Source organism: Epithele typhae (assembly GCF_022376455.1).
Source record: "Epithele typhae strain CBS 203.58 chromosome Unknown BXZ73scaffold_528, whole genome shotgun sequence".
NCBI classification, from domain to species: Eukaryota; Fungi; Basidiomycota; class Agaricomycetes; order Polyporales; family Epitheliaceae; genus Epithele; species Epithele typhae.
Window position 1 is genome coordinate 844 of NW_025954719.1, and position 14,298 is coordinate 15,141.

General features: G+C 51.6%; 2 protein-coding genes across 2 annotated transcripts; both read left to right on the forward strand.

Annotated features, from left to right (window-relative positions):
* Positions 1-506: 506 nt before the first annotated feature.
* Positions 507-2,291, forward strand: BXZ73DRAFT_111354 (uncharacterized protein; the record flags this gene model as incomplete). Its single annotated transcript, XM_048017391.1, has 5 exons — positions 507-694; positions 778-1,041; positions 1,103-1,215; positions 1,290-1,402; positions 1,539-2,291. 5 exons carry the CDS (start codon positions 507-509, stop codon positions 2,289-2,291), a joined length of 1,431 nt encoding a protein of 476 aa, XP_047870527.1.
* A 359-nt stretch (positions 2,292-2,650) lies between these two features.
* On the forward strand, positions 2,651-4,287 carry BXZ73DRAFT_111355 (uncharacterized protein; the record flags this gene model as incomplete). The annotated part of the gene is made up of 7 exons (XM_048017392.1): positions 2,651-2,687; positions 2,746-2,795; positions 2,973-3,253; positions 3,316-3,520; positions 3,583-3,599; positions 3,652-3,660; positions 3,720-4,287. 7 exons carry the CDS (start codon positions 2,651-2,653, stop codon positions 4,285-4,287), a joined length of 1,167 nt encoding a protein of 388 aa, XP_047870528.1.
* Between the last annotated feature and the right edge of the window lie 10,011 nt (positions 4,288-14,298).

Here is a 14,298-nt window from a genome sequence, read left to right on the forward strand (position 1 = left end):
CTGCGGCAGTGGCGCCCCCACTAAAGGTCTTTTCTTCACAAATCCCTGAATCTGTACCTAGAGCATATGATACAATAGATAGCTATATGATACCTGAAGCAAATTGATCTGGTTCGCATTTTCGCACTAGTGTGATAGTAAAGAGAAACAATAAGAGTGTTAAGACCGCAGCAATAGTGGGGGTCAGAGTGGGCGATTCCGGGCCGATTCTGAGATGATTCGACTGCCGATTCTGAGCAGAATTGTCGAGGCGATTCCGTGCGAAAACTGGGCGCCTAGCCAGAATCGCCCCCGTTTGAAAAGCGACTCTGGAGGAGGATTTCGGCCCTAGAATCAGATTCTGGCCGTGATGATTCTGCGAGCACTGAGCTATCAGACACTAAGTATACTTGACTGTAAAAAGTTGTGAAAAAATAAATTAAACCCTTGCTGGCTACGCGGCCGCCACCGCTCGAGTTGTTGTCCTTCACCACACCCCGCCGCTATCCATATCACTGTGAAACGTCATGGCCCGGTCGAACCACCAGAAAACAGCCAAGAAGCCTGCGGCCACCCGGTCCAAGAAGGGAGCAAAGTCTTCTGTACCCACCGGAGTCCTTGTCCAGAGTGCCGCTGGTGACGTTGGTGGTGACACTCAAGGCGCCGTCACTGAAGAAGCAGGCGACGACCAGAATAACGGAGAGAAGAAGAAGACGTACGTAACTTTACATCATGACATGCCTCCAGCCCTCTGTGCTTCGTGATCTCTAGTGACTGTGCTCACGCTGCGTCACACAGAACCTGGACGATACCTCTCTCTCACCGACTCATCACCTCTGTCATAGAGAACAAGGAGATCAAAAACGGCCTATACCCGGAGCCTGGTCCCAACCCCTCCATGAAGAATGGCGGTGGGAAACGCAAGACAGAATTCCACGCCAAGCTCGCCACCATTGTCTTCGCCGATGACCTGGAGTATGGAGCCGCCTTCAATGCAGAGGTGAAAGCTGATCCAAAGAACATTGTGAAGTGGGGGCTGAAGGTCAAGAACCGCCTCAAAGGGTACGTCATCCTATATCTGCACGCTGGCGATAGGATGTTGTATGACCCAGTGGCCTGGCAGACTCGAAAAGGAGACTCGGGACTACTTGACTGAGCTGGGCCAGACTGGAGCTGGTATTGAGAGGGAGGAGGACATCGACATGTCTCAGAACAACAGCTTCACGAACCGATGGGGTAAGTCTAGTTCCACACAAGCTCGACGGTGTCTCGCTAGATCCTCACGACTGCGCACATCACACCAAATCTAGCCCAAATCCAGGAGAAGTTCCTGTTTCTGTGGGATATGAAAGGGCTTATCAATGCGCGCCCTAACGTCATTCCCGTCGGAATTGCCAATGGACAGGACAACATTGACTCTATGGTCCTCGATGGCTGGCACGATGATATCCACCGGACGATTTCAATGACAACGACTCGATAGATGATGAGCAGGTCACCTCCACGAAGCGTGCCCATTCATCTTCCCCCTCTGCTGGTGTTGTGCTTCCCCGGCCAAGCGCAGCAAGTCTCTCCCAGTCGCCGTCGATCCCCACAACAGCGACGATGATGACAGCGATCTCATCAGGTCCGTGGCCGCTGCGTGCGAGAAGTCTGGTCGTAGTGGTGCCGACCTGGCCCCTGCTCGCACCAGTGAGCCACTGATGACGAAGGACACCGCTACTGTGGCCAGCGAGTCTGGCAAGAAGACCTCCACACGCTCTGGAGTATCTACACCTGCTGCCAAGGGTACAACTTCAGCCTCAGGCAAGAAGCTCAAGAACTCGGACCAGTTCAACAACTTCCATCTCACCGATGCTGCAACTCAGCAAAAGCTCTACGACGCCCAGATCGCTCGCAGCATGGTTGACAAAGAGAAGGCAAAGGTGAAGATCTTGAAGACGAATGGCAAGTATGAACTGCTCAAGCTACGCCTCGATTTCAAGCACCAGCGCGCACTAGAGAAGCAGAAGCAGGAGATGCAGATGCAGATGGCCATGATCAAGCAGGGCATGCATCCTGGAGGGGTCAGATTTGGTGCGTTCTCAACGGATCCGGGCTACTCTCCAATGTCTCGTAGTGCGATGTCGCACAACACCCCCAACTTCGACATCCTGGGCCCAAGCACTGCGACCATTTATCGCCCTCTTGATGGACAAGCTCCCATTGACCTGCTGGATCCGCTTGCGGCTGCTGGAGTCATGCACACCACGATAACCAGTCTGATGGGTGATTTGGCAGGAGTTGGGGACTCGAACATAGTGTCGGGATAGGTGAACGGCGAGAATGCTCAGTAAAAGTAGACTAGTAACGTAAAATATCCTCGAGAGCTACTTATAACAAACTTTCTTCTTGTCCTAAGCTTATCAGTATATCGCCGCAGCACTTGCTACTTGGATGATATGTGGGGTCTATTCTGGGCGCTTTTTCACCTTGCTTCTGTCTCTCATCTCCCTCACCACACTATCCACTTGCCACCACCCCATCTCTCGCCTCTGGTCCCCTGAGAAGAGGATCACACATATTTCTCGCAAGTCGCGCCACCCTGGAACTCCGCAAGCAGCACAAGGCTGCGCTACGACATGCACTGCTCACTGCGGAGTACACCGTTCTGAGCGCAGGAGGGGAGCCCATGGACGCGGCTGTTGCTGCAGTCTTGTCCATGGAAGGTGCGTCTACTCACCCTGTTACTGACTATATGCGCCCTCAACACACCTTCTACTGCAGACTGCCGCTCTTCAACGCGGCAGAGGCGCGTCTTCAACGCGTGCGGAAAGGTAAGTGTCCTTCCCCCATGCATACCCTATCCCCACAAACACTGCTCAGTCTCACCCTCCTCACGTGCACACGTTACCCCTTGCAGCTCGCATGCGCACTCTACCTCGCCCCCGACTCCGCCCTCGCACCATGCTTTCCGGAGAGGCCACGCCGCAGTGACAGAGGACGTCACCCAGCCACTCGGCACCGAACTCATCAACCCCTCCTACTACTTCACCGAGAACCGCCGGTGCGAGCACCAGCGCAGACTGGGGCTTCCCAAGGGGCTCCTTCCCCACGTTGAGACGCACGAGTTCGCGTGCATCACCGACCTGCCACTCGAGGAGAACATGAACAAGCTCGTCCCGGACGCGCTTTTGCCGAACCTGAAGGGCACGGTTGGCATGTCCGCGCTCGACGTGCACGGATGCATCGCGACGGTGACATCAACGGGTGGGTGGACGAACAAGCTCGTCAGGTGCGTGGGCAACACACCGAGTATGGGCTGCAGGTTCTGAGAAGACCCCACCGCACGTGCAGGCATCAACAACCAGACGAGCATCGACCTCGAGCGGCGGCAGATCTCACTGAGGCCGCAGCCGCAAAGCTTCACCAGCGCAAAAGTTGCAAGGTTCTCACACGCGACATGCCCGTCCCCTCCTACCGCACGGACAACCTCCATGTCACCCCAGTCGACCCCGCCTTCCTCCCTCCGCTCTACGAACCTGTGTCAGCGGACAAGATCGTGATAATCTTCCACACGTCCGGCTCGACATCGGGCTGAGCCCCCCGCTGTGCGCGCCGCAGGACGTGACGGTCGCGATGTAAGTGCCTTGACCCTTCCCTCCCGCGAACCGATGCTGACGGATGCTGTAGGGGCAGCATGTGCCACATTGGGCAGACCTTCCCGTTCCACGTTCCAGCACAGCGGGTGCACGCTCCAGCAGCGCGCTGTCTATGTTCTCCTCCACCGAGCTCGCGCACATGATCACTGTCGGCGGGCTCTCGCACCTGAACCAGTTCCCAGCGTTCTTCGCTGTGTACGTCTGCGCCACGCACCGCGGTGACATGAAGGTGCTCGCCCTCCTCAAGACACTCGACAAGATCCTGTACTCAGGCCAACCGATGCCGCTCGAGGACGAGGGCTGGGCATACGTGCAGGACCTCACACTCCGGAACCTGTTTGGGAGCACCAAGTGCGGCGCGATGTTGCTCTCCGTGCGCAGCAACAGGCGCCCGACTCCCGTGCTCCACCTGATCGCGGGCACGCACTACTCCCCGACGCCACCTCCTCCTTTTTCGTCATGCTCGCGCCCACGCGTTGCCCTTCCTCTCCGACGCCGCCTCCTTCCTCTTTGCTACGCTCACGCCCACCGTGACCCCCTGGGCAGGCGCACACATGCCCGTCTCTGTCTCCTCAAACCCATTCGATGCCGTGTGCTCTCCCCTTGGCACATCCCTGACCACCCATGGCCCGTCGACCTCCCCTGCGACATCGCTCCTCAAGCTTGATGAAGAGGGTGGGGCTGTCCGCGCTGGGTAGTGTGCTGTGAGGGCAGACGAGGTTAATTGTGGGCATGTTTGAGTCACGGCGGTGAGCACAATAGTTCGTTATATGTACCTAGAGGTATGCTATCTGAGAGCTCTCCTCGTTGCCCTTGCCTCCAATAAACATTTTTTGAGCTCCTCCCGTCTCGCCTTGGCATCTTCGATGTTACAGCGCTCCCGTGTGATGCCGCTGCGGTGTTGCCCTGAGCCGAGTGCGTCTTCATCATCGTCATCCGACTCCTGGCCTCCGATTATAAACTCCTTGCTGTCGTCAAAGTTTTCTTCGGCCTCACACTCGAGAGCAAGGTTGTGCGCTACCACACAGGCAAGAATCCAATAAGTAGCGTACTTATGGCTCTTCTCATCGTGAATGGATACACGGAGGCCTTTGAGACTCTGGAAACGGCCTTTAAGGTACCTGATAGCGTGCTCCGAGCGAATGCGAATGGCAGAGACTTGTTTGTTGAACATGTCGTTGTCAGGAAGATCTCGATCCGGTTTCTTGTAAGGTGCAACAACCCAAGTCTCGATCTTGAACTTCTATCAGATCATCGTGGTGCAGCAACACAATGGAGTGGACTTACCGGATAGGCTGAATCTGCCCAAATGAACTCCTTGTCGTTGAAGAGCTCTTTATGACGCTGGGCAATGGCCGTGCCCTCCCATGCTGTCGAGTCATGTGCACTCCCAGTGTATCCATACCCGACGTCTATGATCCTTAAGTTCGGGAGCGAAACAATCTACAGCTGGGCATCAATGCTCTGTGTGTAGTAAAGTGGAAATTCAGTCACACACCTGGATGTTGAGAGAGTAGCGGCACTTGCGGTCAAAGTAGCTCTCACCAAACCAATGCGGCCGAGTGGAGAGCGGAACCAAGGTACCGTCGACAAGACACCATCCCTCTCGCCATTCCTTGCAAGACATACCCTCCACCCACTCCTTCGCCTCCTCCTTCTCACGACGACTGGGCAAGCGGATATACTTCTCTTGGATCCTCGGACGGGTCAGCGCCTCAATGACGCGAGACGTAGCCTTCACCACATAGCCCTTGGCCACACCAGCCCAGTCACTGATTTTCTGCAGCCCGGACGCATTTCTGTAGTGTCCAAACCGACGAAGAACGATAGCCAGCTGGAACTCCACCGGAAACTGAGGATTGGGCGAGTTGTTGGCAAAGATGGGGTCGTTACCGATGGCCTTTTCGAGCTGATCAAAAGTCCACGGAGTCACACCGAGCTTGCTTCGGAAGAGGTCCGGCCGATGTGTTTTGTACTCGGTCAAGATGTGGTGCATAAACGGAACCTCGGGGCGAGGGATACGGGCTCGAGGCACTTGATAGCGAGTTGAATACAGGTTGTGGATGTACTGATGTACGTGCAAGCCGAGGTTCCGGAAGCGATTGTGAATGCCAGCTTGTTCTTGGTCATCCCAAATGTCTCCAAGAGGTAGTAGATCTTCCCTCTCGCTCCTCTCTGAGTCTCCATTGTGGCCTGAGCTTGTGCTTGATGATAACAGAGAGGTGTCGGTGTCAGTGTCAGACTCGTAGGAGGAGGATGAGGAGACTATGGTGATGTCTGAGGAGACGTCAGAAAAGTCTATGTCGAAGCTGTCGGAGCTTTCGGATACTTGTTCGTCAGAGCTGGTGGACTCGTTGTGGCTGGAGAGGACCACATCGCTTGAATTATCGGAGGAACTGGAGGAGTCGGAGAGGGAGATGTCGGAAGAGGAGTTGGCTTGCTGTGCGGCCCCACGCACAAGTAAGAGGCGGCTAGCTCGTGCTTTGCGGTGTTGGAGGGCGAGAAAACGGCGATACTTGATATAAGCAAGGAGTGTCGCCTCCGCTTGAGCACGGCGACGTGAACACGGCCATAAAGACGGAGCAGAGCAACAAGATGAGTTTGCAGCCGACAGTCGAGACGCCCACGGCCATCCACTTATCTCTCAGGCCAGATGAGAAATAACAGGCGGATAAGTACGTTGCATAGAAGGGAGAATCAGGTAGACATCGGGGTATCTACTAGTGTCTACGCAGTGCGGTCAAACCTGATTCTGATTTTGCAGGTGATTCTGACCATAAATCGCCTCAGAATTGCCCCAAGAATCAGCGTCGAATCATCTCAGAATTGGCCCGGAATCGCCCACTCTGACCCCCACTAATGATTGATTCTGGTGCAACTTCGCTTTTTGTTAGTAAAAGGTTCATAGATAGGCATGGTATTTCAGTGCACCCGTTGTTCAAGGAGATCACAGTGCACAATATCAACGGTAAAAAGAACAAAACAGGCAGTATTACACATTTCACAAGGCTTACATTAGGTATGGGTACATATAGCGAGCGTCTCGATTTCTTAGTTACAGATCTGGGACCAGAGGACATGATCCTTGGCGTGCCTTGGTTACATGGTGAATCTGGAGATAGACTGGAAGAAGGGAGAGATGCGGATTGAGACGGACGAGGAGAAGGAGGAACAGCCTGCGTTCAAGTGTTGTCGGACAAACGGGGGTCAGTGATGGTTCCACACACACAAATCCCGGGTTTCGCAACGCTAGGGTTACTCGGCGGGACTAGGTGTTTGTGAGGTTTAGCTGTCTGGTTGACTAGCCAATCACTACTCAAAACAAATAACCCAAGTCCTGGTTAGAGACAGTGCTCTAACAGAAATACTTGTTTGTTTTTTAGAGCGAGGGGTTCTCGATATGCAATGACCTATTCCGATCCTTGCCACAAAGCTTGCGGGGTTTCCTCTTTTCCAGCAGAGGCTTCGTCGAGTTCGGTGCAAGACTACAATGGTCGGGTTTGCACTAGCTTGAGGCCTCTTCAGTTGTATCAGAGTGTAGAATACTCAATCAAGCACCAAGAGAGCACCTTAGAAACCGTGTGGTAGTTTCTTTTGTACTCTGTGTGAGTACACTGATTTCCTCTTTGTACTGTGTGTAGGTGTTCCGTACACCCGATACAATCTGCTGAGTTTGAGTACCTTACTCGTACTCACACTAGTCCTTCTAACTAGTACTTGATATCTCTACAGGTGCGCCTTCGCCCTGTAACAATTCTCGGCCTATGCTGTATAATGCGCCATATGCGCTGTGCCTCGCTTTTCAATAAAGCGGCTTTCTTACCTAACCGTGCGTGGGTTAGCCTCTCCTCTAGTAGACGTCTGTGTCTGCACTAGCTTGGCGCTTAACTCCTCCGCAATACCTGTGCCTCTATGCACTAGCTCTGTCTCACTCTTGAGACAGTGTTCTCAGCTGTAGTCGATTGACTTCAATCGTGAAATCTCCTATTCACGACAAGTGTCGCACTCCCAGCTCTCTCTACTCTAGTCAACTCTAGAACACTCCTGGCTCTCTCGTGAGTTCTGGACTAGTCAGTGCTTGACTCTTCTGCTGTACGATACGCCTATGCGTACTTCGTCTCTCAATAGACAGAACTACCTGCTATACTTTTACCTGTACTTACTTGGCTGCTTGCCCAAGTAAGGAGCTACTCCACAGCACCTTCAGAGGAAGGGATACTACCTAGATTTACTCTAGATCTGCCCTGGCAGTGAGGCTGTTTGATTGAAGCACGAATTGTTGGGGGGAATTCGCTTCAGTGGATTGGCTTGCTTGGGGCCTCCTCAGCCCAGCTATATATACTGTTCTGAGGGTGACACCCCTAGCCGCTGACTAATACATACATGTGCTATCTACTGTAGTCATTCTGACCAGTTGTTAGTCCAAATGAGTTAGGGGGAGTTAATGTGAGTCAGTGTGAGTTGTGGTGAGTCACAGTGAGTCACAGTGAGTCATGGGGAGTCACAGTGAGTCAGGGTGAGTCATGTATATATTCCAGAACTTGCTGGAACATTCCAGACTTTGTCTGGGGCATGGTCACTAGGTTGGCAGAGCTTTTATCATCTTTGCTTACGTGTTGGCTCCTAACTCGCTTACTGATTCAGCCTAGGTCATCTGCTGACCAAGCATGCATTAGTGATACCTTGCTTGATACTCTATGTATGGCCTGTGTTGATGCAGAGTCCTGGCTCACCTTGAGCACAACTTCTGGCGGACAGCATCGCACAATTCATATAAAAACATGCAAGCAGGCCACTATCCAATACATGCTCACACATCCATCAGCTTTCCGGGCTGCATGGAGCGTTGCTGGCACCATTCCTGAACCTCGTCCGAAAAATCCCTCGCTCCACGGCTTGCGTCAATGAGAACGCCTGCAGTGACAATGAGATGCAGTATGAAGGAATATAGAAAGACGTGCCTGGGAAGGGACGCTCGTGGTCAGGACCCTGAGTGGGTACCCACAGAAGACGCTGGCGAGGCGGTCCCACCATGGCTGGCTGGGCCCATCGTAGTGGTCGTAGGCGACGGTGAGGCTGGCCGTCGGTGGCTGTGGACGTGCTCGCGAGCAGCACAACCGGGTCTCTTGGTATTCCAGAACCCGACTACCTGCACGAGGAACAACTGATCGGGCCTCCCATCGTGCTGTTTGACCTTGCATCACAGAGCCCTCCAGGCGCCGGGACATGGGCCACCTGTCTGAAGGCCTTGCCACCCATTGAGGCCGGAAGAGGTGCGGGTGAGGTGACGCCATGTCTGTGCGGACAGGCACACGGCAGACGTGGTGGAGGTCAAGGGAAGTGGGTAGAGATGCACGGCCACAGCTGAGGCTCGTCAAGGGAGTAGGGCTTGGGGAGGCGCATAATGTGGTAGGTGGTGATGGGGATGGGGAGGCGTGATTGATGGTCGGGTTGATAAGCTCCCCGAGCGCCTACATATTACGTCTTCGGCTTTTCCCGTTCTATCCCTGCTTTGATTGATTTGATGTGCATCTCGCCTAGCCCAGTACCAACCCTGTTTGGTGCACAACAGTGTATTAATGCGAACCAGGCACAACGATGGTGGCAGAAGGCAGGAGTGTTGAAGGATGCGAGGGAGGAAGTGTGGTGTGCGGTGGGTTACACCTATTCGACGCAGCTGGCAGAGGCTGCCAACAAAGGGAAACCTCAGAAGACGTTCAAGGAGATGATCCCGCAGGAGTATCAACACCATGCTAAGGTGTTCTTTGAGGTCAAATCAGAGCGTCTCCCTGAGTTGAAACCGTACAACCATGTGATCGACCTCAAGCCTGATGCACCTGAGTCAATCTGCTCTAAGGTTTTCCCTATGCCTCTGAACGAGCAGGAGGAGCTTGATTGGTTCCTAGGGGACAACATGCGCAAGGGATACATCACACCTTCTAAGTCCCCCATGGCGTCTCCAGTCTTCTTTGTCAAGAAGAAGGATGGGAAGCTCCGGTTAGTACAGAACTACCGGAAGCTGAACGATGTCACCGTCAAGAACCACTATCTGCTTCATCTCACCTCAGACATTGTGAATCGGCTGCGAGAAGCAAAGTACTTCACCAAGTTCGATGTGCGCTGGGGGTACCACAACGTTCGGATCAAGGAGGGTGACGAATGGAAGGCTGCCTTCGTCACTAACCAAGGGTTGTTCAAACCCAAGGTTATGTTCTTCAGGCTCACCAATTCGCCAGCCACCTTCCAAGCGCTGATGAATTCAATCTTTGTGGATCTCATCGCGCAGGGCAAGGTAGCGTAGGAGGTGGAAATGCACACAGCTGTGCAAGGAGCCACATATAGTGATTCACATCAAAACAATACCTAGATCCATTTTTAATAATGTATGCCCAGCACAGACTCGACTACATCACATAACCCTAGAAGTGTCACGCTTCGGCCAGTTCTGCGGGGCCCGCGAGAGTAAATCGATAGGATACTAGAGCTCCCCCCGTACATTCGATGTCTCTTGATAGTTATGTTTTTATTGTGTCCCTTCACCCTTCTATCAAGCTTGATTGTACACAGACAATGTATCCACAGTGTAGATAGTATACTATTGAATATCCTGCTCGGTAAGAGGTAAATAAGAAATATTATGATGTGCCCATGTCGCTTGTTGCCTGTTCTGTGGACCGTCGTGGGGTGCAAGGGGATGCCGGAATGGAAGGCTGGGGCTTACAAGCATGTCAAGAGTGCAGCAAAAGCCTGGGCCTGCATGAAAGGGTGTCTTGATGTAGTCTCCCCTAGGCAGCCCTTCTACTATCAAAGGTCTTGATGATGCTCTCTCGGCTCCCCTTCAAGGCACATTGCACTCCGGTGACGGTGCTGCCCCAGCATTTGTGGCAAGCAATGATTTGAGTCTTGCACGACACCGGGCGAGGTCTGTCACTGGGGGAAGTGGCGAGCCCAAGTCGGCTCCGATGTGTTAGTGGATGAAGATTGTCATAGCCTGCTCACCTACGACCTGCATGTGAACGAAAGTACCGTGTTGTCATTACCTCAGCCCATAAATGATCTTTGAGCGTGGCTCGAGCTCACCTTCGCTACTATCATGACTCCCACATGGTCAAATGGGTCCTGAGCCCCTCAGGTGCCGCCGTACCGTGCACCTTGTCGCTTGCAGTGTTTCTCATCTCACGATCCATGTACACTACTTCAAAACCTTCCTAATCTCTCCATTGCACATCATAGTTGTTTATAGCACTATTACTCTACTGTACAGTTCGGAGACTTCATATGTAGACCGTCGCGCACGATGCCGTTAATGCTAGCATTGACGCCAGACTTGGCGAGGACTTATTGGTCACTTGCATGTGATGTGTCACACGAATCACACGTAGTCGAGTCTGTGCTGGGCATACCTTAGGGTAGAAGAGAAGGCTGCAAAAAACCGAACACTTATCGGAGGATATGGGGGGTGGCTATTGGGGGATCAAAAGTGCTGTGGCTGAAGGGTAAACAGCAATCTAATCCAGAACCAGGTGGTGGTTCTCTGATCGGACTTCAATCCCGCTCATTAGAAGGCAATCCACACGTTATAAAACAAGAACCAGGGTATTCCATCCACAATTCCCAATTCTAGCCAATGCCCCCATCGGCCAAAACAGCGGTACATCCATATCTCCACCAATACTGCTCCGATCAGCATGCTCTTGGGTTCTTGTTTGATGCCCCTTTTGATTGATACCCAGTGCCTGATGATATTCCAGCCCTGTGCTGCACCCCAGGCTGGCCATTTGCAGGTAAATACCAGCTATTGCCCCCCATTCCAGCTGCCCAGACCAGCCCAAATGCACCATTCTAGCTATAGTCACCTGCAGCTACCTATTTACACCAATTCCAACCCATTATACCAACCAGAATGCCCACCTGTAGCACTACCTGCACCTGGCTATTTATAGCTAGGTAGGTCCCAGTGGGTCCCAGTGGGTCCCTGGCGTCAGTTATTACAGCCTAGGGGAGGTTCTGTCATTACAAAGATCACTTTTAACAGCCCAAAAGGGCTTTGTGATAACTCCACGTCACTTTTAACAGCCTAGAGGAATTTCTGTCATTAAGAATTCTGTTTTTAACAGCCTAGGGGAGGCTCTGTCATTAGAGATTTCGCTTTTAACAGCCCAGAGGGTGTGCTGTCATTAGACTGGGTAGGAGTGGGCCATTACTGGCAGGAAACGATTAATGATATGTGGAATATAATGAGAAGCTATAAGAGACCTTAATATGCTACATTTAATGTTGTGTTAAACACCACTACTATCACCACAGACATACAAGAACAGAACACATAGCAGGAGTCCAAACATTGTGGAAGCTAGGACTAAAGTGCTTACTATGCATATCAATGCCAATACAGTTACAACACCCTGTGTTATAGCTGCCCTTCTGAATACAGTCAAGATTTTATGTGCTGTATTTGATTTTACAGAGGCAGAATACACACTATCATTCTACATAGCTAGACCACCTGAAGGGGGAACTAGAGAAGACAAAGAGGTTCCAGTCATATAGGCCTTCTGCATAGCTTTCTGATGTATATACAATCACCCCAAACAGATAAGAACTGAGATCACAGGAGCTATCCAAAGTTAGTAGGCACCAGTGATAACATCTACACTATACCTCATCTAATGCATATAAAGTCAAGCTGTAAGCATATTAGTAACACACTCTATGGTGGCTGCTTTCATGAATATAATGAGGATGTTAGGCAATTGATTGGATTTTACAAAGCCTGAATACCCATTGTTACAACCAGGCCTAAATAGCACAGCCACATGCAGAAAAAAGCGGCACTACCAGGGATTGAACCCAAGGCTCCTGGGTCCCCCACCCAGGTGCTGTACCAGCTGAGCTGAGCTGAGTTTGAAAAAGGTGTTCAAAATAGGCACCTAGCTGCACTTTCAGCCACTGTGGCAGCTGTGGCAGGGGCAGAAGGGGCAAACAGTGGCAAACAGTGTCCATATATGGTGGAGAGGCATGGGTGAGGCTGCTGACAAAGATTGGGCAGCACAGCCCCACCAAAAGAGCATGGATTGCAGCCAGGGCTTGTGGATGACAATTTTAGGTGGCTGGCAGTAGCTGGGAGTGGTGGCTGTGGCTGAGAGCGAAAATAGGCGCCCAGTAGCGCCCAGATGGGCTGGGTGGCCAGTCCCAGGGCATAAACATGCTGTTATGGGCTCAAAGCATACAGAATGATAAAACAAAGTACATAGATCATGTGGGCAGTGTTACTAGTGCCTATCTACCAAAAATGAAGCAGATCCAACCATGGGAAAGGGATGGATGGCATGCAAGGCTTGTGGATGTAGCAGCGCTATGGGCGCCTCTGAGATAGACACCTATGAGCGCTGTGCTAACCCACACCATCAGTATGTGCACAGGGGGATGAAAAATGCGAAGTGGGGGATAAATGGGGGTCTACAGAAAGAGCACACACCTGGGAGCAATCTGGTAGTATTCTAGAAGTGAAGGGGTATGAAAAGGGATGTGCAGTGGCCTCAAAGTACCATAGAAAAGAGAAAGTAGGCCAGAGAACACTCACCTGACACCCATAGACACCCAAAGCTTACCAAAACATCAAAGATAAAGCTGAATCCATCTCACACAGAACTCGGCCTATGCTCCAACAACCCGGCCACCCAAAATGGCAATATCGCAGGCATTGCAGGCTCAAGACCACCACTCTAAATCAGTGCACCAAGTAGGCATGGTACAGGAGCACAGGGACTGTGGGGGGGCATCCTCCCACTCATAAGCACTGACTTTGGCCAAAAGACAGGCTACAGAGGTGAAGGGTGGATGAGAGTCCCCCAAGAGAGGAGGAGCAGTGGCAGGAGCGATGAGAGTGCGCTGGTGGCGCTTATGTAACCCTTTTCTCACACACCTTATTAGGCAACTGCATATGGGAACATTGCTTACACTCTCTATTGCTCATTTCTTGTCCATTTCTTATGTTTTAAACTATGCCAAATACTCCTTCAAAGTGGCTTTTGAACGGTGCATGTTACATAAGCATATTCCCAGGCACAACACTATAACCCAGTCAACACTGCCAAGCAGTAGTTGCTACAGTATAGCAGCTGCAAAGCACAATACATAACATAACATATACTGTCTTGTAGCCCTTCAAAGAGGTGTTCTAATACACCTACATATATAGTGATTGGCCCAGAAACAAGCCTATAATCAGCCATATACAGTACATACAGTGCTGCAGCAGTGTTACTCAAACCATTCCATCGCATCTGCTTCCACAATCACATGACATAAACTATTAGATCCCTCCCATCAATGCGCATCGAACGCACCTAAGATCACCACAAACGGACATCATCTGATCTCATACCAACAGTTACAACATATGAACCATATGTCATAGACCTTGTAGTTCTTTCAGCGCTGCATTGATATGAGCGCTTTGTTGACATCTAGACTGGCTACTATGTGGACTAGCTCCATGAATATAATCAGCATTATATCGAATTGATCTGATTTACTAGTAGGCAGGCATAGGTGCAATGGGCAGAGGCAGGGTGATACAGCCAATGGGCGTCTAATAACTTGCAGAAGCCTCACTTTTCTGAAAGCAGCCCTTCAAAATTCGAATCAATTCCGATAAATCCTGAGTATATTCATA